The following is a 21,847-nucleotide window of genomic DNA, read 5'->3' as shown; positions in this document are numbered from 1 at the left end:
CTGAAAACCAAAGCCCGGAGAATCCAAAGCCCGGACAATAATCAGTAACCATATACACGTTGTCGTGCATCACCGGGCTAATGGGAACCGCAGAGCAATTCGGAGTACTACCTATCCCAATGTGCCAATGTTCTCAGACCGATCGACTTGACATTGCAGAAGTAGTACGGAGTACACTCAGAAATGCACCACATCATGATGCCTTTCTGTGACAGAGGCACGGCCTTGATGTCACCATGCAATGCACATCTGTATTAGCTCGAAAGGCACCTTGGTGTCGAAGTTATAGACCGTCCAATCAAAATAGCCATGTTGTTCCATGTTTCTCAAGGTCCCCATCAAGAGCAGACGAATATGTACAGACAAAAGGCCAACCTTCCCGGCTGTACAAGTCTTCCGTTCTATTTCCCTGCATTTCGTTTCTAACAAAAACAAAGCAAATCCGGAATCCTACACTCAAAAGACATGTGCATCGGCGAATGTGCAAAGCAAACCAACACCCGATTTCGCCCAACCCGATCTAATTAGCGACAATCGTATTATGTATGGAAGGAGAAACGCGTTGTTTTGACGGGACCATTCGCCATCGTCGATTTCGATTAATCGAACACGATGGCCGCCTTGATGGCCTTCTTGGTACGGATGGCTTCGAGGGCCTCCGCCCACTGCTCGAGCTTGAAGGTCTTGTTGACAATGCCCTGAACCTTGACTTTGCCCGAGTCAAGGTAGTCAATGGCGGCCGGAAACTTGTAAGTCTCAGAGAAGGAGCCCAGGATGGTGATCTCATCGCCGACTGCGTTCTTGTCAGCAGGTACACGCAACAAAAGGATGCGAGGGCAACATACAGATCTTGGACGGCGGCCAGGAGACTCGGTCCTTGTTGGCATACACGCCGTACACGACGAGCTTTCCGCCACGGCGGACATAGTTGATCGCATCCTCGAGGATCTTGGCATTTCCAGTGGCCTCGACAACGATGTCAAAACCGTACGGGTTCTCCGCCTTGAGCTTCTGGAATTGAGCCTCCGGGTTGGAGCGAGAGAGAGCAACGTATTCGTCACCAGCACCGAGCTGCTTGGCCAGGTCCATCTTCAGACCCTCCGGCGCGGCGATGACAACGCGGCAACCGCCATTCTGGCGCAGCATCTGAGCAAGCACCTGTACGGCTGGGTCAATATTGAATGAAAGACATGTCCAGGTGGGTGACGAACCAGACCGGTGGGGCCAGCGCCAAACACGAGCACGGAAGAGCCCATCTTCGGGGCGATCTTGTCCAGACCGTGCGCAGCGCACGACGCAGGCTCCAGGAGCGTGGCGTCCACGTCAGAAAGGTTCTTGATCTTGAAGACGCGACCGGCCGGATAGGCGCAGTACTCGGCAAAACCGCCATTCATCGTCACTCCGTGGGCTTCAAAGTGCTCGCAGAAGAGCTCCTCTCCGCGTCGGCAGTAGAAGCATTCTCCGCAGAGTTCGGAGTTGTCAGCGACGACGCGGTCCCCGATCTGGAAACCTTTGACCTTGGGGCCGACCGCGGCGACAACGCCGACAGTCTCATGTCCTAGAATCCTGTCAATTGCCGCTCAACGGGACGTTATCCAGCTGTGGCCGCATACCAGGAATGAGAGGGAACTGTTCGAGTTAGAGACACGATCATGCGAACGGTGGAGAGTGAGAACTCACCTTTGCCAGGAATTCGCCCTCGTGGATGTGCAGATCCGTGCCGCAAACACCGCACGCCTTGACCTTGATCTGAATGGCCGTCAGCCCGCAGCCTCCCGACTGCGGAGTCTCTGGATACATACCAAGACGTCGTTGTCCCGCAGCGTCGGAACCGGGACCTCGACAATGCCAAAGGTTTCCGGCTTCTCATATCTGAGAGCCTTCATTGTCTTGGGGATGTTGGCCGCCATGGCTATCGAATGCTGAAAGCTCAATTGGATATCTTTTTTACAAAGCAATCAGATCAGATACAATGCAATTTGTACCAGGTCGATTCTGTACAAGTCAATGGCAATGAGAATACAGAATTCGGAGAACCAGCGACAGATGTCTGCATTTTATACTCGCTATCGACACGATCGCTCTGCTCCTAGTGGGGGGGGGCAGGCAGGTTCAGAAATCAGGACTCCTCCCAGGAATGGGGTTCGATGGAGTTCCAACCCGCTAGATTTGCCAGTGACTGAGCCGAGAGGCTGACTTAAACTTTTTTTTTCTTTGCAGCGGGCTGGATTTGCGATGAAAACGGAGCGATAGATTAGCTTGGCCACTGTCTGGAGGGAGCTGGACTATCGAAGATTACGGAATACTTCCGTGGAGAGCGTTAGGTTATGCTCACAGCACGAGTACGGAGTACTAAGTACTGTACAGTCAGGTAGTTACTAAGGACAGCCCCAGAACCGAGCGATGAGTAAGAGATTCAGGCGTTGGCGGTGAGATTAATAATGGAGCCAGTGGGCTTACGAGTACAACTATTTCTGGCCAGCTCCTGCAGGATAGCCAGTCACCAAGCAGCATGCATCATGGCAACCCCTGGAAATGCTGTTATCCACTGCGGATTCCCATGTTCTGGATCGCTTCTGGCCGGTTCACTCCAAAAATAAAGTGCGTCACCTGACCTTCAGAATTTTTTTCTCCCGATCGGAAGGACCCACGGAATCCGCCCTTTCCCCAATCGCCAAAATATACATAACTTAATTCTTTGCCTTGTGCAGTCATAGTCTGATAGATAACCTATCCAATCCTTCGCTCTCTTCATTCCTCGCGGCATGCCGATAACCATCATGCAGAATGACGCAGTTAGTTAATCAGCAATCAACCATTACTAACGTCGACTCATCTGCGACTGAATTAAGTATCCTGTCGTCGATTTTCATCATCGGCATTGTGATGCCGTCCACATTCAATCGATCTACAAGACAGAGGATTTGTTTGGGATATGATATATGGGGAACTCGAGTCCACCGCGTAAATCTTAGCCCCTGTGCCACAACCCCGTACAGTAACTCGAGCCTTTTGGCGAGTGGAGCGGAATGGCAATAGTAATGTCCTGGATGGAGAGTGCGGCATTGTTGACCAGCACAATCCGAGAAAATAATGTGTCAAAAGACTCAAAAGTGATACATAGGTAGTTACTCCGTACTCGTACTGTAGGTGACTCATGTAATGAGGGGTCACGAGGCATGCAATGGCGTTATGTATGGCAGACAAAAGCCCCAGAATCTTCCAACATCTAACCTACCCCGGGCGTATCCGGGACTTTGTGGCGTCAATAGGCACAGGCCGCATAGGACAACTCCGTCTAGGTTACTCCGTACAGGATACAATTCGAGTCCTCCATCGCTAAGTATCACGATAGTTACAGGACTAAATTCGACAATGTGCTTTGATCTTCCATCTTCCTTGGACGGCCGCGGCTTGGAACGGGTAAATCATGCCGAGTTTTGGCCCGAACTTGCAGGATTCTCCAACGATCAATCTTCATGCGAACGTCTCTCCAACTGCATAACAACGACATAACCTACCAGGTTGCTTTGTTGTCGATGGAAGCCCATGCGCGATGAACAAGATTTCGAGACGATTCTGTCCCAGTCGCCGGCCCAAGAATTCGCTCATGATCTGCTGTCCCTCTCTGCTCGCGCAGTCGGAAAATCAAGACCATGATGATCAGCCTCGCTTGAGTCCATAGCCTAGGTCCTAGGTACGGAGTACTCCGTACTCGTACATTACTCGTGCTCACTCGTAGTTGCCGACAGCTCCCAACAGATTCCCGAATCGACATGGTCGATAACAACTGTCGATCATCACATGAAACTTTCCAGCGTTTCGGTCAAGCCCTAACCAGGGTCACGTGGCCATGTTGTTGTGCTGGGTGCTAAGCCTATTTTGGTCATCGAAGCGCACACCTCACAATTCCCTATCTCGGTATGTAGAGAATACGAGTACTCCGAGTCGCTGAGCCCTGACTCTGCCACTGCTGCGCAGCAAACTCATCTCCATGGCGTCAATTCTCAGACTCCAAGAAATATCTGCTTCATCTCGAATTTGAATCCAAGAGAATCAAAACACAAAAGGGCGTGCATCAGTGTAGGTTCTTCCGGCTAAGACTAGCCGGGGTTGGTTCTCCGTAGTTCAGCCGCCGGTCAGGGGCTGGCGCTCCGAGTCGGTGGCCTCTGCAGTCCCGGATTCTTCCTGCTTTCTCGACGAATCGACTCTGTACGTCCTCTCTGTGGAATATTCTGGTCAATCCAGCAGTCTTCGGAATCACGCACGGCTCGCGACTGCACGCCTCACGCTCGCCGAGCATGGCTCGGCCTACCAATACGACGTTCGCCCCCAGCGATAATGTCTCAGTGCCCAATAATGCCCCCGTCAAGTCAGTCAACATGACCGCCTCCGACTCTCCTCCTAATTCTCCCGAAGACGAGCAGAAGCTCGCAAAGCGTTACGCCGAGTTTGGCCCCCTCGGTGACCGCTCCCACCTCTACACCAGCAAGCACCTCGGCGGAGAACTCCCCGACCCGGTCGTGGACGAGCCGCCGTACTACATCCTCTGGACGACCTACATCAGCTTCCTGATTATTATCTTCCTCGGCCATGTCCGTGATTTCTGTGCTCGATGGTTCCAGCCGCACAAGTACCGATACCTGACCGCCCATGATGGATATGCCCCGTTGTTCTCGGATTACGATAGTTTCTACACGCGCCGTCTCAAGCGACGCATCAATGACTGCTTCGAGCGGCCCACGACGGGCGTGCCGGGCCGCACAATCACGTTGCTTGATCGAACTTCGGACGATAATCTCCATTTCAAACTGACGGGCACGACGACCCGGACGCTGAACATGAGTTCGTATAACTATCTGGGTTTCGCGCAGTCCGAAGGCCCCTGCGCGGATTTTGTCGAGTCCGTGACTCGTCGCGACGGTATTAGCATGGTTGGAACCCGCGCAGATGCCGGCACCTCGGAGCTGCACCTTCAGGTCGAGAATGAGGTAGCCCGCTTCGTTGGAAAGGAGGCGGCCATGGTGTTCTCGATGGGTTTCGTCACAAATGCGAGCATCTTCTCCGCCCTCGTGGGCAAGGGCTGCTTGATCTTATCGGACGAGTACAATCACGCCTCGATCCGATTCGGCGCACGTTCCTCGGGCGCCACAATTCAAGTCTTCAAGCACAACAATATGGCGGATTTGGAAGAGAAGCTGCGCCATGCCATCGCGCAAGGTCAGCCGCGAACTCATCGACCGTGGAAGAAGATCCTCGTGACCGTCGAGGGACTCTACTCAATGGAGGGTACCATGTGCAATCTCCCCCGGCTTCTGGCACTCAAGAAGCGCTACCGCTTCTATCTCTACGTCGATGAAGCTCATTCCATTGGCGCTGTCGGACCTCGTGGCCGTGGCGTTTGCGACTTTTTCCGCGTCGATCCGGGCGAGGTTGACATTCTCATGGGAACGTTTACCAAGTCTTTCGGGGCCAACGGTGGATACATCGCAGCCTCCCGGAGTATCATTGAAACCCTGCGTGCGCGAAACGCAGGGCAACTCTTTGGCGAAGCTCCAACGCCGCCTGTTCTTGCCCAGATTCTCAGCGCTTTGCGCCAGATTGCGGATGAATCGCCCAACAGCGAGGGCCAGGAGCGTCTGCAGCGGATTGCCTTCAATTGTCGCTATCTGCGTCTCGGTCTCAAGCGGCTTGGGTTTATTGTGTACGGCCATGACGACTCGCCTATTGTCCCGCTCATGCTCTACAACCCGGCCAAGATGGCCGCCTTCTCCCACGCCATGCTCCGCCGCAAAATCTCCGTGGTTGTTATTACCTACCCGGCCACCCCGCTGGAGCTCTCGCGCGTGCGTTTTTGCGTATCCGCGGCGCACACCAAAGATGATTTGGACCGCGTGCTTCGCGCATGCGATGAGATTGGCGATGCCCTGCAGCTGAAGTTCTCGTCCGGCATAGCGGGCGGCATGAAGGAGCCCGTGATCGTGCGGGACAAGGATCCAGTGTCGGGTAAGAGAGCCGTCAAGCCGCCCCGGTGGAACATTGAGGAAGTCATTCAGAGGGGAGTCAAAGATGCACGGCAGCCTCTCTATTGATGTTCTTACTTGACGAAGACGAAGACTGCCTACGATTTTGGTCCCACTCATGACTTGACTAATGACGTCTATACTTAACTGTGCTTCTACGATCCTGGCGGCTCTGGATATGAAACTGCATGAGATGCCAACGGGCAACGTGGCTGTTGTGTCTTGTATCTCATTAGCTCCTCGTGTATACCTACCTATGTTGCAACCTAGACTTAGCTACTAGCTTAATCTTAATACCAGACGGAGTCAATAATGGCCTGATCTCAGCCGAACGCTAAATCGAAAAGGCATTGTCATGGTCGACATCGAAATAGGCTGCTTACGAGTCACAAGCTAATCCCGGACTAACTAGTCTTGTCCCGTTTGATTGGTGACTTATGATCCTTCTCTCCACCAATGTCATTCTGCTGTCGGCTATCGCGACAAATGCTGTTCACTCGAGTACGGAGTATATTGCGTGGGTGATTTTTCTTTTTTGGAGCATGACATTCTGAATGCTAATTGATTACGTACAACATGGATCGATGGGCCCAGCAGACCTGCAATCCGAAGTAGGGAACTGACGGCACCGATCGTCTGGACTCGCGTTTCTTCTCCGCAGCCAGACCTATCATCGACGGCAGAATGATCTCACGCTACGAAGCACTCGTACTAACTTCAAGGCTAAAAGCCTACTAACTACTGAAGGCCTATGCCCCTAAATCGACGGTCGAGCCTCGAAAGTATCGAATCCACTCCCACTCCCACCCCCCCACGTCAGGCGCCAAAACATCAACCGCTCTTGCCGCTCGCATCGCAGTTGTCGCGTCCTCGGTGAAATTCTCAACTTCTCGTCACCAATCATGCGAGGACTTACCTGAGCACAGGCCGCTGTCTCGGGACAAACTTTCATAACAGCAGCAGAGGGGGCAGATTCAGATAGATTCAAGAATCAAAGATATAAATAGGGCCTCAACCCTCCCCTTCTCAGAGCTTTCCATTCTCCTCCATCAACATTTTCAAAAGCTATCCGCTTCATCGATTCACTCTACACGGACACGTCTCTCCGAGAGGAACGTTTCAACAAATCTCACAACCGTCAAAATGAATCCCTGCGATTGCAACTGCTGCTCTGGCACCTGCGACTCCTGCGCCTGCGAGTCGTGCGGCGTGAGTAGACCATTGCTCTCCTACCATGGGTCTCAGATACTGATGATCTTGCAACAGCACTAAATTGAATCAATCGGCCAAACATGATCCGTTGACGGAACCGTTCCAAATGATGTTCGTTTGATTACAGTTTTTGTGCGGTAAAGAGGGGAGGTTCTGGTCCTGCCGCTGGATGGATGGACCCGGTTCGTCAACGCTATCTCTGCTGATGGCAAAGTCGCGATGATGATGACGGTGATGATGTCGGGGTAGAAGTGGTTCAGTTGTGGTCTTCCGTTTCGGTTTTTTCGGAGATGCTATGCATGTTGACAAGCTTCACCTTGGGCTACTCCGCGCTGGTATATTTGAGCCTTGGCGTCCAATGACATGCATATTATCTAGTAGTACATTATTTGCAAGACTGCAACATTTCAGTACTCAAGGACATTGTAGCCCTCCATCATCGGAGCTGAAAGGAAAAACCCAAATCACGTGACGGAAATACATACTTGTCTTGGTAAGACTTTAGGGCTAGATTACGCGTTAGTTAGATCTGGCAATGACATCCCTTCGTCATCGAGTTCACCATCAAAGTCATCACAACCTGAGGTACCCGACGCAGCCTCCCATTCCGGTGAAAATCAACAAGGACAATAATGGTCAAACCCCTCACTTTCAAAGGCGACAAGTCCAAGAAACGCAAACGCCGCGAGGCAACCGAAGACCAGCAACAACATCATCATCGCGAGTCCAAGTCCAGCCGCAGTACTAATACTACTACTGATCCATCCCGCCCCGACGCCGCCGCCGCCGATGATGTCGATGAGGACGCGGCCGCAGTTGCGACCGCGGATGACCAGAGCTGGGTCTCTGCCGATGTCCCCGGCGACATTAACGGGCCTGTCTTGATTGTGCTGCCGTCGGATCCGCCGACGTGTCTCGCGTGCGACGCCCATGGTAAAGTGTTTGCAAGTGAAGTGGAGAATATGATTGAGGGGGATCCGCGGACGGCAGAGCCGCATGATGTGCGGCAGGTGTGGGTTGCGACCAAGGTTGCGGGGACGGAAAGTATTAGCTTTAAGGGGCATCATGGGAAGTACGTTTTTTTTTGTCTGAATACTGCCTCACGTTCGAGGAAGACAAAGAAAAAAAAAGCAAGAAGAATGCTGACTGGTTTTTCTTTTGCAGGTATCTAGGTTGTGATAAATATGGCATCCTCAGCGCCAACGCCAACGCCATTTCTACGTTCGAATCCTTCCGCATCATCCAACCGCCGGATACACCAGGGATGTTCGCCCTGCAGACGCACGCCGGCGATGGGGAGAAATTCATCGCTGTGAAGGAGAAAGGGTCTGGGAAATCCGGCGCGGTGGAAATCCGAGGCGATGCGACAAGCATTGCGTTCGAGTCGACGCTGCGGATCCGCATGCAGGCGCGCTACAAACCCAAGGTCAAGGCAACCAAGGAGAGTAAAGCGTGGGAAAAGGTCACGCGCAGGGAACTCGAGGCCGCGGTGGGGAGAAGATTGGAAGAGCATGAGGTGAAGCGCCTCAAGCGCGCGAGGAAGGAAGGGAATTACCATGAGGAGGTGCTGGATATGAGGGCGCGTGGAAAGCATGATAAATATGCTTGATGCATGACTGGCCCGGGGAGGCGGGGGGGAATAGTACTTGGAAGTTTCTCTGCCAGTCTTTTGCGCCGAGACCCGCACCGTTGCCTCAAATATCTACTCTTGGTCGTCTCTTTAAGACCAGCCTACGTTTCCCATGTTTCCACTTTGGGATGAATTTTTTGACTGACGTCGGGTATCGAATCTCTTACACTCCCAGATACCGACGATACATAGAACGGGGACACTAAGAATACATGAACATGAAATCACCGAAACTTCAAACCGTGCAATGCAACGAAACTCTTGCGCCGTCGCCAGCATATGCAACGTTGAATGCGAAGAGAAATGTCAAATGAATGTGGCATGACTGCGAGGTTCGGCACAATCGCCACACTTCATCATGGGGAGGACTCATGTTGCGGCGGCTCTGGAGAGACTCGAGAGTCTACCTCCTACCACGAGCTTCGGCGAACGGATTGAGAAATGCCCCTGCTCGTCGCTGAATATTCCGTCTCCAAGCAGGGTTTGCCTCTTCTTCCTGCGTTTGACTCTCAGGACCCGGCCGACGAGCAGAACCTCCGGCTTCCATGTCATGGAAATTCCGCGTTGGACGCATCAAAGCACGCAGTCGGTTCCATGTACGTTTGAAAAGCTGCCCTTCCAGACGTCCTCGCCGATGGTTCTGTCGCTCCCTGGAATCGGCCACCTCTTCAGAACTCGGGGGCGGCACGGTCGCCTTGCACAAAGGGCAAGCATTGCTTTCGTTTGTTAGGAAGGTGTCAATGCATTCTGGATGGAAGATGTGAGCGCATGGGAGCTCTCGCACAAATGAAATTCCCGCGACAAACTCATCTAGACAAATCGTGCACATCGGCTGCGAAAACATTCGTCGGTGCCCATTTGAAGTCGGAGGATTGGCTTGTGGCATAGCTCCTTTTGCTACTGAGCTTGGTTCCGAGTGTTGCTGTGTCAGATTTTCCGGAGTGCCTTGCTTGTCTGTTTCGCTTGTTGGCTCCTGCCATATGTACATCGGCAACTGCCTCACTATCTCTTGCGGGACCACTGGGCGTCGGCTCCGTAGTTCCAGGACGATATCACCGCCAATGGCGCCGTCCGGTCCGTTGCCTCTGATGCTGCGACGTCGTCTTCGTGGCGTTTGCCATGGCGCTCGGCGGAATCGCACGGCGATCAAGAAAATGATTGCGCCTATGACTACAACTCCCAGAGAACAAAGGATGGCTGCCCAGCCTTCAACCGGGTTCACTGGCAAGTTGTCCGTTTGTGCTTCCGAAGTCAGTTCAGCGAGACCAACGAAACAGAGGGGCCGCCATTGATTCTTACCTACATGAAGGAGACCATACACCCTCCCACAGTGGACCGGGACACTAGAGTTTGGGATCGTCGCGTTATTGCGATGTCCACTCGAATGTCCCGAATACAGGGCCAACTCCTGCATCAACGTCGACCCCTGCGGGCCCGGTATCGCGTAGACCGGCAAAGTGTTGTCCTGTTCCCATGTCAGGTTACCCCAGACAGCACTCTCTGGAGGTGGAGGCATCTCCAGGCTCGTGTTTCCAGGTTGGTAGAAGATGAGAGCGCGTGCCTTCTGCTCCCGAGACGCAGCCAGGAATGTCCTGGCACATGGCGAAGACACCCAAGGTGCCAATCCGATGACATTGCGGTAGTTATCTGGTAGATCAGCCCGGGTCGTGACATTCTCGGGGACAAACGGCGCGGTTACAGCCTGACAAGGGCTCGACGGGTCCAGCGTCGGCATGAACAAGGGACCATAGGTGGAATTCGCATCCGACGTGTCCGGGCTGAAGAGAGTTTGGATGTTTTCGACGATGAGTTGAGTATCAATACTTTCCTGGACCGAATCTGAGTCGGAGACCCGTTTCCAATGCGAAGTGCACGTACATTGACGTAGGGCTTCCCGCAGTTGAGAGTGCCTGGCCCTGCAAGGAAAGTGACGGCGGTAGTCGGCATGGCGGATGGGCATTAGGATCATACTACAGACTGTGCTTGATACAATCGAGCCGATAGATACATGGCGATAGCAGTGAGTAAAGAAGTCAGGAATAGGGCAAAGGAAAGGGAAAAAAAAAGAGAGACGAGCGAAGACGCACTCCAGTGCGTCTCGAACGTGAACAGGTTCACTTCAGCATAATTCATTCACGGTTTCTTTTCTCACTTTGGAAGGTCCAGAAGGAAAGAGCTCTCGGAGGGTGAACAGATGAAGAGTTGAGTCTCAGTGCTGCTTGTTATTTTTGGGGGAAAGACAGAACAGTCCTGGGCAGACTCTACCTTCATTCCAGAATTTCTCTGATCATAGGGAAAAGAATGTTGTCTGCAGGAACAGTCGTCTTCGGATGCGAAGGAATGTCCCATCACAGTGAACCATCTCGTCTGAAACGTCCTTGATGATTCCATTGCCGAACCCGGCCCTGACAATGTACTACTATTCTTCGTCAACAAATGACAAGGATCGGCCATTCTTTTCAACTTCAATGCCATTGTTGTCACTTGGCTTGGTGAGGTAGCTTGCTTATCAATCTGACGCGACTATTCCATTAATCAACTATTAGATTCTGATGGTTCCTAACCCTCTTGATACGTCAATCTAGGATAAATGCTCCTCACATAATTAACGTTCGCGTGTGGGTAGGAAGTGCTGGGGGGGAGCATGGCATCCCTTGCTTGAGGTCTAGCTTGGGCCTGGCAGTGTCAACTGTCAAGTCACCGTACCCATTGTTTACACTCAACTTTCGTTCAGGGCCTGAGTTGGCAGTCAGTCAGTGTCACAAGCTGGAGTCACCAGCCAGGATAGGTACTGTTAACAGTCATGACGTTTGGCCTGGATAAATAGAAGAATAAATCTGACAGAGTATCTGGATAGAATATTCTCTATCGAGAGACCAGATTACATCTCGCGGACTCGGATGTTTAGGTAGTTAACCATAACCTATGCGCGATCAACACTGTGCCGCCCCGCATGATTCATTACCTCGATCAACTCCCGAGTTTTGGCGAATTATGAGAGGAATTCTATATACAGCGCTCGAGGATGTATACCAACTGAAAGACTATGAACTCCCAACCGAAACTCCAATCACGCCCACAACCATGTCCTATTGCACATACTTCATTGCCGGATGGTTATAGTTGTAAGTTTTTGGGTCTGTGCCGTATCTCTGATGGTGCTGAAGTTCCTTCGCCAATATAAAAAGCGATTCATATGTTTTCATGACTTCCTTCACAAACTTCCAATTCTGTTTCTTGGCTTGTTCATCTAGGATTGACATTGCTTTCTGGAGGCCGTCTTTGAATTCGGCATAGCGCACCTCGAATGGTCGATCGTCATTTGTGTCCTGCTCTGTCTCGGACATCACCTCTGGCCCCGGATTGTCTTTCGGCTGTTGGCTGCGAGCGGCTGCATGAACCTCAAATTCCGCGCGTGGTACATATTCCGCCTGTGGAATTCCGGGAGCATAAGGACTCAGGTCCCTGACGTCCCCCGCTGAGAAGGCATAGGAATCTTGACAGTTGCTGTCTTCAGGTAAAAGTGCAGTGGTTGAGACCGACTCGTCTGACTGCTGCGCCCAGGTGCCCCCTTTTGCCTTTTTCCAGAGATAATAGACCTGATGGCGCGTAACCGACCGGGCCTCGGGAAGGTTCCGAATCTCACGCAATATCTCGCTCACATTGTTGGTTGAGGCGCGGGAGCTAATCAAATCTCGCACCTCCGGTGGCACTTGGACCTCTTCGTATGGCGGATGCCACATGTGACGGATGGTGAGGAAGAGGGTTCGAGTTACGACGCAGACTCGCATGGTGAGCTTGCTCTGACATGGGAATCGTTCCATTCGCTTGCCTTCACGGCGCTTCTCTGGCTCCACCTCCGACTGATAAGGTTTGGCCCGTGCTAAATCCTGAGAACAATGATACGTGTATACCAAAGCTTGGCTGTTTGTGCTGACATGCTTGAAGCGAAATCCCCCTTTCCTCCAGATGATTTCGTTGAGGTCTCGCATTGCCACATTCAGCTCGGACTTGAGGATGGTATGGGAGACTTTCTCCGGATTGTCTTCATTGACTATTACACGCAAAGGGCCGAACTTGACGGGTAACGCGTCCAGATTGAACATGAAGCTTCCATTCAACATTTCATGTTGATCCTGTCAAACTATTAGATTGCGGCTTGCTCAATCCGAAATCAGCGTTACTGACAGGTCGATTCCAGCTGCAAATAAGCGAAATGAAATTATCCCACTCATCAGTTTGCAGAGGACGTTTTTTCCGCGTGTGACGCTTGCATGTTCTATTCCTCTTCCCTTGCTTGTTGATCTCAAAATCGCTAAGGGGCCGGTTCTTCACGCATTTACTGCAAAAAGGCTCATCTGGCGACGGAGTAGCCATCGTAACAATCTCGGAACTAGGGTCGAGCAACGCTTCCAGTCAACGGAAGTGGTGAAGCGCGAACAACGACCAAAAGCAACGAGGGAATTCAGCGCGTTGATGACTAAAGCAAGGTGATCACGTGAATAAGGGTTAGGGTTGCCTAGTCTGAGACTTTACACGTGATGCGGAATCCGCGTTCAGTCTGCGGGGGCGAGACCCTAGCACGTGATCATGGCGCCGCAAGACCGGACTTGCATAGGTAGGTAGTTGGTTGAACGAGAGTACAATTCAACGCGCTGGTTCTTTTGAGTTTTGAGTGATCTCTCATATTTCTCACGGCGAGTCCATACCATCGAACAGATGGTACTCCATGCTTGATAGCATGGTCTGCTTGTATTGGGCCCAATCGTGAATTCCCGCTGGTCTGGGTTGTCAGGGATCATCCAACTTAGAGCACTGATCGAGCGGACAATTTGATCAAAGACTAGCTCAGACACGAGTTTCAGTTGAAGTCATTATGCCTGCAGCGAACAAAGGGAAGGGTAAGGGTCGCGACGGGCGGCGGTCACGCAGCCGCAATACCACCCCAAGTTCCGGACTCAGCATCGGCACCACAACAGGCACGTCCCATTCCGGGTACCTTGAGAATGACGTCTCGAAACTTTTTCCCGCGTCGACGGTTCAATATGCCGACATCCTCGAACGGTACGGTAGCGGTGGAAGCATCCCGGATTCGAAGACGCTGGACCTCCTGAGCGAACACCTCAAGCAGTTGAGCCAAATGGCCGATGCGCGGGGCGATATCTGCAATGCGGGTATGCGCGAGCTGTCGTTGAAGCGCAAGGAAGTCGTTGAGGAGCAGCGCGAGCAAGAGATGGAAGCCGAGAAGAGCGTCAAGCTAAAAAGGGAAGCCGACGACGACGAGGACGGAAGCCACGCAAGCAAAGGAGGGAAGCTCAAAAAGCGCAAGGAACGACCACCCAGAGAAGATCGTCCACTGGCTGTGGGTGCGCATGAAGTCACTCGACAGGATGGAGGCGAGCTCGGTGAGTGCTATACTCCAACCAGCGTGAATAATGGCCCTGCGTGAACAAGCTGACGTATTCGCAAGGAGATCGTAAGCGAACACGCCAAACTCCTTCTCCATCATCGAAAAGATCACATGTTGTTGCCACTGGTACTCCGTCACCGCCGCGCGTTCCTGTATCGGAATCCCTTGCTGTTGACAAGGCCGATGAAAAGGAAGCCGTGGAGTCTGAGGACAGTGACGACTCGCATCAACCGGAGCCTGCGCCAACAGTTCCACAGTACCAAGTTTTTGGTCCCAACCCGCTCAAGTTTCCTGATCCGACAATCTATCATATTCGGGAAGTCACTTCCAACATGACCGACGAGGAGAAGAAGGAAATCTACTCGGTAGCCTCGTTTCCCAAAAGTGATCTCGGTCATTTAATGGCCGGAACCCTCCCGGACAAGGATTTCAGCAATTCGAAACCGTCGAACCAAGTCAGCGCAAATACTTTTGCCTCTTACGTGGAGCCTTATGTCCGTCCATTGACTGAGGAAGACATTGCGTTTCTCAAAGAGAGGGTTAGTTCCGCATCTTCCCTGCGGCAGTCCATTCGCATCGCTGACTCACGCGAATAGGGTGATCGAACGACTCCATTTGTAATGCCACGACGCGGGAAGAAACATTACACGGAAATCTGGGCCGAAGAGGATGGCACTTTGAATGTTGAGCAAGCCAACCCTGATCGGGAGCACCTCCCACTGAATCAAGGTCGCGGAAGCATCGATCAAATCACAGATGAGGTCGCAGAGACGGACAAGGTCTCGGTTGGGCCTCTTGTGAGTCGTCTTTACTCCATGCTCCGATACGAGCACCGGGCACCACCCGACGAAAGCACAACCAACGGCACTGCCAACGGGGCCAATGGAGATCCCTCGATGAACGGGGTCGACTCGATGGACGTGGACAACCCATCCGGCGAGTCGTCGGAACAGAAGCAGGACAAGCCTCAACCCGTGGCCACAGCATTCCCGGATGCCTCACCAAGCGGGTTCAAAGTCTCCGCGGCAAAACTGGAACACGCGCAGCTCGACGAGCGGCTCAAGGCCGAGCTCCGCTACGTCGGTTTCCTGGGGCCGGACGACAACCCGGACTTTGACGCTCATTACGATGATGACATCGCGCAGCGGCTGCGTCTTTTGCAGTCCGAGCTGAAAAAGCAGATGATCATCAACGGGGCGCGGAAAGCCCGGCTCCTGGAACTGGCCAAGGAACGCATGGCCTATCAGGAGTACATGACGATCCACGACGATTTGGACGCGCAGGTGCAGCAGGCCTATCTCAAGCGCACGCGCACGCTCGGCAAGAGCAAGAAGGGCTCGCAGGCCAAGCACCGTCCTGGCGGCGCGGGTGGCGGCAGCCACGTCGTCAGCGCCGCGGGCGTGGGCCGTCCGGGCATCGGTGACGTTGCGCGCACGCTCGTGGACCGGCGGAAACGGTGGCGCGACTGCATCGGACCGGTGTTCAAGGACAGCAAGACTACGGTTCCAGGTAAGGGCGAGACCATCTTCGATCCAGCTATCATGAAGAAGTTGGAGAAGGCGGAACTCGAAGGTTGGGATGAAGAGCAGGAGTGATTTTGCCTCTCTTTTTCCCTCTTTTCTCCTATGTACACCACAGGTTCTGTGTTTCAGCCGACATGGGCAAGAAAACAGCATTTGATCAATCATGGCATGTTTTTTGCATGCAATTGGGCTCGGTTGGATTCAATCAGGGTGGGAGTGGAGTTGGGCGCAGGGCTCGGTGATCGGGGTCAGCTTTATGGTTATCATGTACAATACGAGGGGCATGCACGGCGTTATTGTACGGACTACGGAGTACCAGAGCAAACCGCGTTTGTTTGGAAGTTTCGAGCTTCACACGAAGTCATAAGCATTGTTTTTCATAATCTCAACTTCCAACTATCGATGAATGATCTGCACCTCCCACGGCCACGCCTTTAACCTAGCCGTGAGTTCCCTCTCGCTGATCTGGAGCTCGGTACAAATCTCGTCGAAACAATGCTGGCCATCGAGATACTTCTCCAGCGCGCGGTTAATGGGGTCGTTCTCGAAGTCGTCGACCTCGGTGTGCACGTCCGTGATCGTGCTCTGATCGTCCGGCTGTTGTTGTGACTGTGGGCGATAATCGTCTTGTCTGGGGGCGCCCGGGGTGCTTTGGAGCGACGAAGATCCCGTGGGACGGTGGTCATCTGCCTCATGCGGCGTGGCGGTCGATGCCGGGGTCCTCGGACGGGATGCGGCTGCAGCGCTAGCTGCCGCTGAGTTATTGCTGTTATGGTTGTTGTTCGCGACGAAGCCCGGAGGGCGCGGGCCGTACGCGTACTTGTGTACGCGGTACAGAAATCCCTTGATGATGCCAAAGGCGATGAATCGGCGGACGTCGATGTTGGCGAGTTTCGCCGAGTGCTGCAAGTACCACTGCTTGACGCTCTGGCCCTGTTTGAGCGCGGCGTACAGTTCGACCAGGCCTACACCGTCAACGACTCGAGGCCGCCGCTGACGCGTGGATGAATTCGAGTCATCCGGGGGATGACGGTGGTCGTGGTCGGCATTGTCGTCTTCCTCGCCCATCAGCGGCCAAATATCTTCAATGTCCGGGTGCGGGGCCCCCGGGGGACCGGGAACACTGCCGTTGGTACCGTCGCTGCTGCGCGGGGAGCCGGGGCGGTGTCTGCTGTTACTACTCTGGCCCCGGCCTGAGATTGCGCCTAGTGGGACCGGCGCGAACCGCGTGTTGACGTACCGTGCGCATTCCTGCTGCATGCCCTCGTCGCTGGCAATCGTTGAGCCGAACTGCGCTGTAGGGGCGTAGATTGCCGAGAAAGAGAATATGTCAAGCAGGAATATACAGCCATAATAGAGCAAATGTCGGATGGCTTTGATGGCGAGTGAGAGCTCGACGTCGGCCAGGATCGAAATGACCCGGACGCTGTTGACACCGTTGATATAGGGCACGATCTAGTCCAGTGTCAATACGTAAAACATGGCACAGACACCGTATCTCCAGGACAAAAGTACCTTTTGCATAGTGAGATCCCAATTTTCATCCATGAACGTCTCGTACCGAACAGCAAACAGGGGCACGTCCCATGCCTTGACCTGTGGAGGCGCCGGATACACAGGGAAAAGCTTGATGTTCAGGGTGTTCAATTCGTCTCAATCACAATATGAGCCCAGCATTCATCGAGCAAGAAAAAGCCCATTATTGAACTTACCTATCGGAATCATGCACTCGCTGTAATTATTGAGATCCTCCATCAGTGTCTCACACAAACTGTACACCTTTCCCTCATTGGAGTGGGAGTTATCCCTTGACAAAAACCCCTTTTGCTCCTCTAGCCCATGCATCAAATCCGCCAGTTTCTGGACGACGCTCTTGTACATGCCAAAGTCCTCGTCCTCGGCCAGAACGATGCAAAAGTTGAAGATGAACTCGTTGCGGTCATAGCGCGGAGACTTCATGCAGATGGGGTACCCAAGGACGCGATACCCGTTGATGCAGACCTGGATCAGGTTCCCGCATAGCTCCTGGCGGGGGATCACGTAGAATGATATGTCTGAGAAGGTGAAGAAGGGAGTCTGCTGCGTGGCCGGGTCGCTGGACGGCACAATGGCGCCATCAGGGACCTGATGCACGACTTTGGGGCCTGTTTGCCAATGTCAGTCGGGTTCATTTGGCGGCTTCATATGAAGGTATTTGTGACACACCTTCTTGCGTGTCAAACTTGCTGTAGAAAATGGCCCTGATCATGATGGCACTCGACGCCAGGGGTCATGAGCTCAAAGTTACAATTCAGAATGTCTCCATGTTCACCGTTGAGAACGATAGCATTCAACGTCCTTACAAAGGACTACATACGCGTTGAAGCTGCGGCCGATGCCAAAGCTTCTTCCAAGAAGACTGCAGTAAATAAGGCCTAGGTTGATTGTTCTCTCAGTCCCCAGACGGCCCAGACATTATCCAAGTTCGGACACTCGGGATCAGTTGTCATAACTAACTAGTTATTTCAGTTACAAGTTCGAGTTTTGAGCAGAGTACGAAGATTGAAATGATTTTATTGGCCTGTTTCATTGCGAATTTTTCTTCGAACTCAAATCTGAAATCTAATCTCCTTACGCTTACAGAAATAACACTACGGAGTACAGTATGTACAGTAGGATGCAGATATCTCACAAGTTACAAAACTTTGTTAACCCTTTCTTCGCCTACTCCTCACACAGCAAGCCACTGTCAAGTCCTCCAACTTCCCCAAGCTCCATTCATCAGGCAAACGTCAGTTTAATCAGCGTCGAAGCCGACTCAAACTACACCAAAATGAATTGAACAGCACGATTTGTCACGCCCCTCCAGAGCCCAGAATGCTTAATCAACCATGAAGCCGCCGGTCATTTTCTGAACGTCCAATCTCCACGTCACCATCCGCAACCGCGCTGGTTCCTCCTGGCAAAACCTCGTTCACTATTCACCCTCAGTTAGACCTCGCCAGACGCATAGACATCATCCGCCATCTGCTTTCGGGCAAGACCGCGCGTGAGCCCTCAGAGGCATGTGGGGTGTCTGCGCGAACGGTGTCCACGCTGCGCGCCTGCCGACTGCGGGACGGCAGCTTGACCAAGCCGCACGGTTGCTGACGAAGATGGCCGCAGGAACTGTCTTCTGAGGACAAGGAGGCTCTCTTCCACTACCTTTATGACGAAAGATTGGTGAGAACAGAGTGAATTGGTCGCTTGGCTGCGGCACGAACGTGGCGTATCAGTGAGCCAGTCGACGGTTAGGTAGTCATTTGTTGCGCACTCAGAATAGGTCCAGAGAGCAGATAGCGACGGCGCGGCGGATTAGTTGATTCGCCGACAGGTTTTCTGATGGGGCTAATCTAGAAGTCGAGACAAATTTGTATTCTACTATACTCTAGAACTACCTAGTCATATTGCATCGCATCGGCTAGGCGTATAGGGCCTCGGAAGCACCGGGAGAGTAGAGACTAAGCAAGCAGTCTAAAAGTCCGCGTTTAGCAGACAGTGCAAGGGATGCAGTGTGCCTGGATCGCAATGAGAAAGACATGATATGGAAAAGACAAACAGTAATCAGCTCACCTTCACCTCAAGACGAAAATGCCTTGGGTAATGCTAGCCAAGAGTGCTCTGACTCAAACAAGCAACACGCCAAAATATTGGAGAACAAAAAAAATGCCTGGATCTGAACCTGCAGATAGTACCGTGATGCATGCTTGAGGTGAGGTATATAGTCTGGGAGACAGTTGGAGAGTGCCACTGGCGTTCTGGAATCTGGGTCCCGGCTCATCGCGCGACACCTGACCCGCTGCTTAAGCGCCTGGGTACTGGTTCCGAACGGGGGGCCGAGGAGCGAACCGAAGGCACCCGGAGCGACGTATGCGACGGGGGAGCGGGATAAATGTTTGAAGAGGAAGAGTGCATTGTCGAGACGTCCAGCGGTTGACCCGAACGTACCGCTTGAAGCATGTCGGAGTAGTTCCCCCTCTCCGCTGCCTCCTTCAACCACTGTTCCCAAACCTCATCTAGCGGCACATTGGCACCACGTTCCCGGGCAGCCGTAGCGTAGAGCAAGCGCTGATTGAGTTGCACGCCGTAGCTCTCCATTTCCTCGTCACTGGACTCGTCGGCATCGAGATGAGCAGAGAGAGTGTCGACCCCAGTTTTCCTGTATTCTTCCCCGGATTCCGGCTCCTTCGACTGTGGTGGTTTCACGTAAAGCTCATGGGCCGGTGAGAACTCGATCGACGGCAGAGGGCGTGGGGTGGCGGGACGGACATTGTCAGCCGTGGTGTCGCGGACGATGATGCCTTCTTCCTTCTCGTATCGTTCCTTGGCCGAGCGAGTGCCCTCCCACCGACACAGAGAGTGGATTTCGGCGTCGGTCAAGCCCAACTCATCGAAGACACGGAACAGCTTCCGGTGCCACGGCCATCGACTCAACCGCAGCCGGTGCGGGCCGTAGGTATAGTCCAAGCCGGGATACTGCGCTTCGATGCAGTTCAGGGTGCCATAGAAGGACATGGTCTCCTGGCGGACCTCCGCAACGAGGTTCCGACTGACATGAGCGGAGAATGAAACAGGATCCGAGGATCTGGGATGGGGAAAGGTCGCGTTGTAGATCAATTGAGAAATTGACGGCTTATGCATGATGATGTCGTAGGGGGCAGGGGAGCGAGACGATCGAAGAAAATCAAGACACAGAAGAACGCCTCACGTTCTCTCCTGACTGGATATAGACACGGAGCTTGTCTCAGCAGCTACTATTAATGCTCATCGATGGCCCGCAATTCCACATCCAGAATTGACAATGATTCTTTGTTCTCGGGATACAGCCTTTTCTGGAGTGGTCGAGTACTCCATAGAACGAGACAAAATTGAGCCAAAATAACGAAACTAAAGAAACGTACACGCAGTCAGGACCTCGACAAGGAGGCGGCGGCGTCGTTGAGGACAGAAGTTTCAGGCATGGGGCCCGAAGCGGACCTCTTTATAGTTTATGATAGCCCGCAAAGACGCAAGACAACTGTTTGTAAGTGACCAACGCATCAGACCTGCTGGATTGGCATTTTATGGATAGGCTGCAGCCCCTCCATAGATCCATCGAGGTGCTGCATTAGCACATGCCAGAACTTCATGTCGAGCGCTCTCCATGCCGCTGATCGCCCGACTGTCCATGTGTTTTCTCAGGAGGCATTCCAGACTCGAGCTCAACAGCCTTCGCGTCAGCCTGCCACGCTAACTGTCGTCTCGTGATGACATTGAGTCACATGACACGTTAAGCCCTGTTTGATGACTCAGCATAACCCATGCATTATTTGCCCCACGGCCCACGGCCACATGTGATTTCGATTTTCATGGAAGTATCTCAGCGATGATTGGCTGTGTGTCCAATACGCTCCAATGTGATTGGTTCAAGGGCATGTGTAACAAGGATGGAATCGACTGCTTCAACTTTTTCATTTTCAAGGCTTTAATTAGGACCAGTTATGTATCACGTGAACATAGTATTATTTTTTTCAGCCCATCACCCAGCGAGGTCTCGTAGTGTAGCGGTTATCACTCCGGATTCTGATTCCGGCAACCTCGGTTCGAGTCCGAGCGGGACCTTACAAAATCCCTCACCAACGGCCGGCTGGCCTAGTGGTTAAGGCGCTCGTTTCCGGCTCTCTGAGCTTGCGAGAGATGGCAGGTTCGAATCCTGCGTCGGTCGTTCAGTTTTTTTGTTACTCGGCCATGACTTTGAGAGAATTGGAGTCGGCGAAACACAACCTAACTTAACTACCTACTCCGTAGCAAGTAGGGTTTAAATACTCTGTAGTCTACGGAGTACCTATCGACGGAGTGCTCGACTGTGCTCGTACTCCGTAGGTATTAGGTAGGTCTTGTGCAATTGCAATTAATAATGCCAACGAACGAAGTGAGTGACGTGAAAGGGTCCGAAGGCCGCGCGAGGACCGACCGAACAGCGGCAAAAATTGTACTAACTATCACGTGAGCTCCAAATGATGCTAGTCAAACAAAATCATAGGTCAACCGA

General features: G+C 52.7%; 8 protein-coding genes and 2 non-coding genes across 10 annotated transcripts; 5 read left to right on the top strand and 5 right to left on the bottom strand.

Moving 5' to 3' along the window:
* Positions 1 to 599: 599 nt before the first annotated feature.
* Positions 600 to 1,886, bottom strand: VTN31DRAFT_1951 (uncharacterized protein; the record flags this gene model as incomplete). The annotated part of the gene is made up of 6 exons (XM_069402065.1): positions 600 to 793; positions 846 to 1,158; positions 1,212 to 1,558; positions 1,614 to 1,629; positions 1,681 to 1,749; positions 1,803 to 1,886. The coding sequence occupies 6 exons, from the start codon at positions 1,884 to 1,886 to the stop codon at positions 600 to 602; spliced, it is 1,023 nt and encodes a 340-aa protein (XP_069257580.1).
* A 2,415-nt stretch (positions 1,887 to 4,301) lies between these two features.
* VTN31DRAFT_1950 (uncharacterized protein) lies at positions 4,302 to 6,092 on the top strand (the record flags this gene model as incomplete). The annotated part of the gene is made up of 1 exon (XM_069402064.1): positions 4,302 to 6,092. The coding sequence occupies one exon, from the start codon at positions 4,302 to 4,304 to the stop codon at positions 6,090 to 6,092; it is 1,791 nt and encodes a 596-aa protein (XP_069257579.1).
* A 1,775-nt stretch (positions 6,093 to 7,867) lies between these two features.
* Positions 7,868 to 8,844, top strand: VTN31DRAFT_1949 (uncharacterized protein; the record flags this gene model as incomplete). Its single annotated transcript, XM_069402062.1, has 2 exons — positions 7,868 to 8,307; positions 8,400 to 8,844. The coding sequence occupies 2 exons, from the start codon at positions 7,868 to 7,870 to the stop codon at positions 8,842 to 8,844; spliced, it is 885 nt and encodes a 294-aa protein (XP_069257578.1).
* A 424-nt stretch (positions 8,845 to 9,268) lies between these two features.
* VTN31DRAFT_1948 (uncharacterized protein) lies at positions 9,269 to 10,834 on the bottom strand (the record flags this gene model as incomplete). Its single annotated transcript, XM_069402061.1, has 1 exon — positions 9,269 to 10,834. One exon carries the CDS (start codon positions 10,832 to 10,834, stop codon positions 9,269 to 9,271), a length of 1,566 nt encoding a protein of 521 aa, XP_069257577.1.
* A 1,120-nt stretch (positions 10,835 to 11,954) lies between these two features.
* Positions 11,955 to 13,242, bottom strand: VTN31DRAFT_1947 (uncharacterized protein; the record flags this gene model as incomplete). The annotated part of the gene is made up of 2 exons (XM_069402060.1): positions 11,955 to 13,001; positions 13,054 to 13,242. The coding sequence occupies 2 exons, from the start codon at positions 13,240 to 13,242 to the stop codon at positions 11,955 to 11,957; spliced, it is 1,236 nt and encodes a 411-aa protein (XP_069257576.1).
* Positions 13,243 to 13,741: 499 nt separating this feature from the next.
* VTN31DRAFT_1946 (uncharacterized protein) lies at positions 13,742 to 15,870 on the top strand (the record flags this gene model as incomplete). Its single annotated transcript, XM_069402059.1, has 3 exons — positions 13,742 to 14,270; positions 14,336 to 14,814; positions 14,872 to 15,870. The coding sequence occupies 3 exons, from the start codon at positions 13,742 to 13,744 to the stop codon at positions 15,868 to 15,870; spliced, it is 2,007 nt and encodes a 668-aa protein (XP_069257575.1).
* A 324-nt stretch (positions 15,871 to 16,194) lies between these two features.
* Positions 16,195 to 18,046, bottom strand: VTN31DRAFT_1945 (uncharacterized protein; the record flags this gene model as incomplete). Its single annotated transcript, XM_069402058.1, has 4 exons — positions 16,195 to 17,253; positions 17,314 to 17,450; positions 17,511 to 17,942; positions 18,004 to 18,046. The coding sequence occupies 4 exons, from the start codon at positions 18,044 to 18,046 to the stop codon at positions 16,195 to 16,197; spliced, it is 1,671 nt and encodes a 556-aa protein (XP_069257574.1).
* A 1,547-nt stretch (positions 18,047 to 19,593) lies between these two features.
* Positions 19,594 to 20,457, bottom strand: VTN31DRAFT_1944 (uncharacterized protein; the record flags this gene model as incomplete). The annotated part of the gene is made up of 1 exon (XM_069402057.1): positions 19,594 to 20,457. One exon carries the CDS (start codon positions 20,455 to 20,457, stop codon positions 19,594 to 19,596), a length of 864 nt encoding a protein of 287 aa, XP_069257573.1.
* Positions 20,458 to 21,345: 888 nt separating this feature from the next.
* On the top strand, positions 21,346 to 21,417 carry VTN31DRAFT_t91. The gene has a single exon. It is a non-coding gene; the product is annotated as a tRNA-Gln (tRNA).
* Positions 21,418 to 21,436: 19 nt separating this feature from the next.
* On the top strand, positions 21,437 to 21,520 carry VTN31DRAFT_t92. The gene has a single exon. It is a non-coding gene; the product is annotated as a tRNA-Arg (tRNA).
* The last annotated feature ends 327 nt before the right edge of the window (positions 21,521 to 21,847 follow it).

This window comes from Thermomyces dupontii (assembly GCF_041956625.1).
Source record: "Thermomyces dupontii strain NRRL 2155 unplaced genomic scaffold VTN31scaffold_10, whole genome shotgun sequence".
NCBI lineage: Eukaryota > Fungi > Ascomycota > Eurotiomycetes > Eurotiales > Trichocomaceae > Thermomyces > Thermomyces dupontii.
The sequence above is the reverse complement of the archived record's forward strand: the minus strand, read 5'-3'. Positions and strand labels throughout refer to the sequence as shown.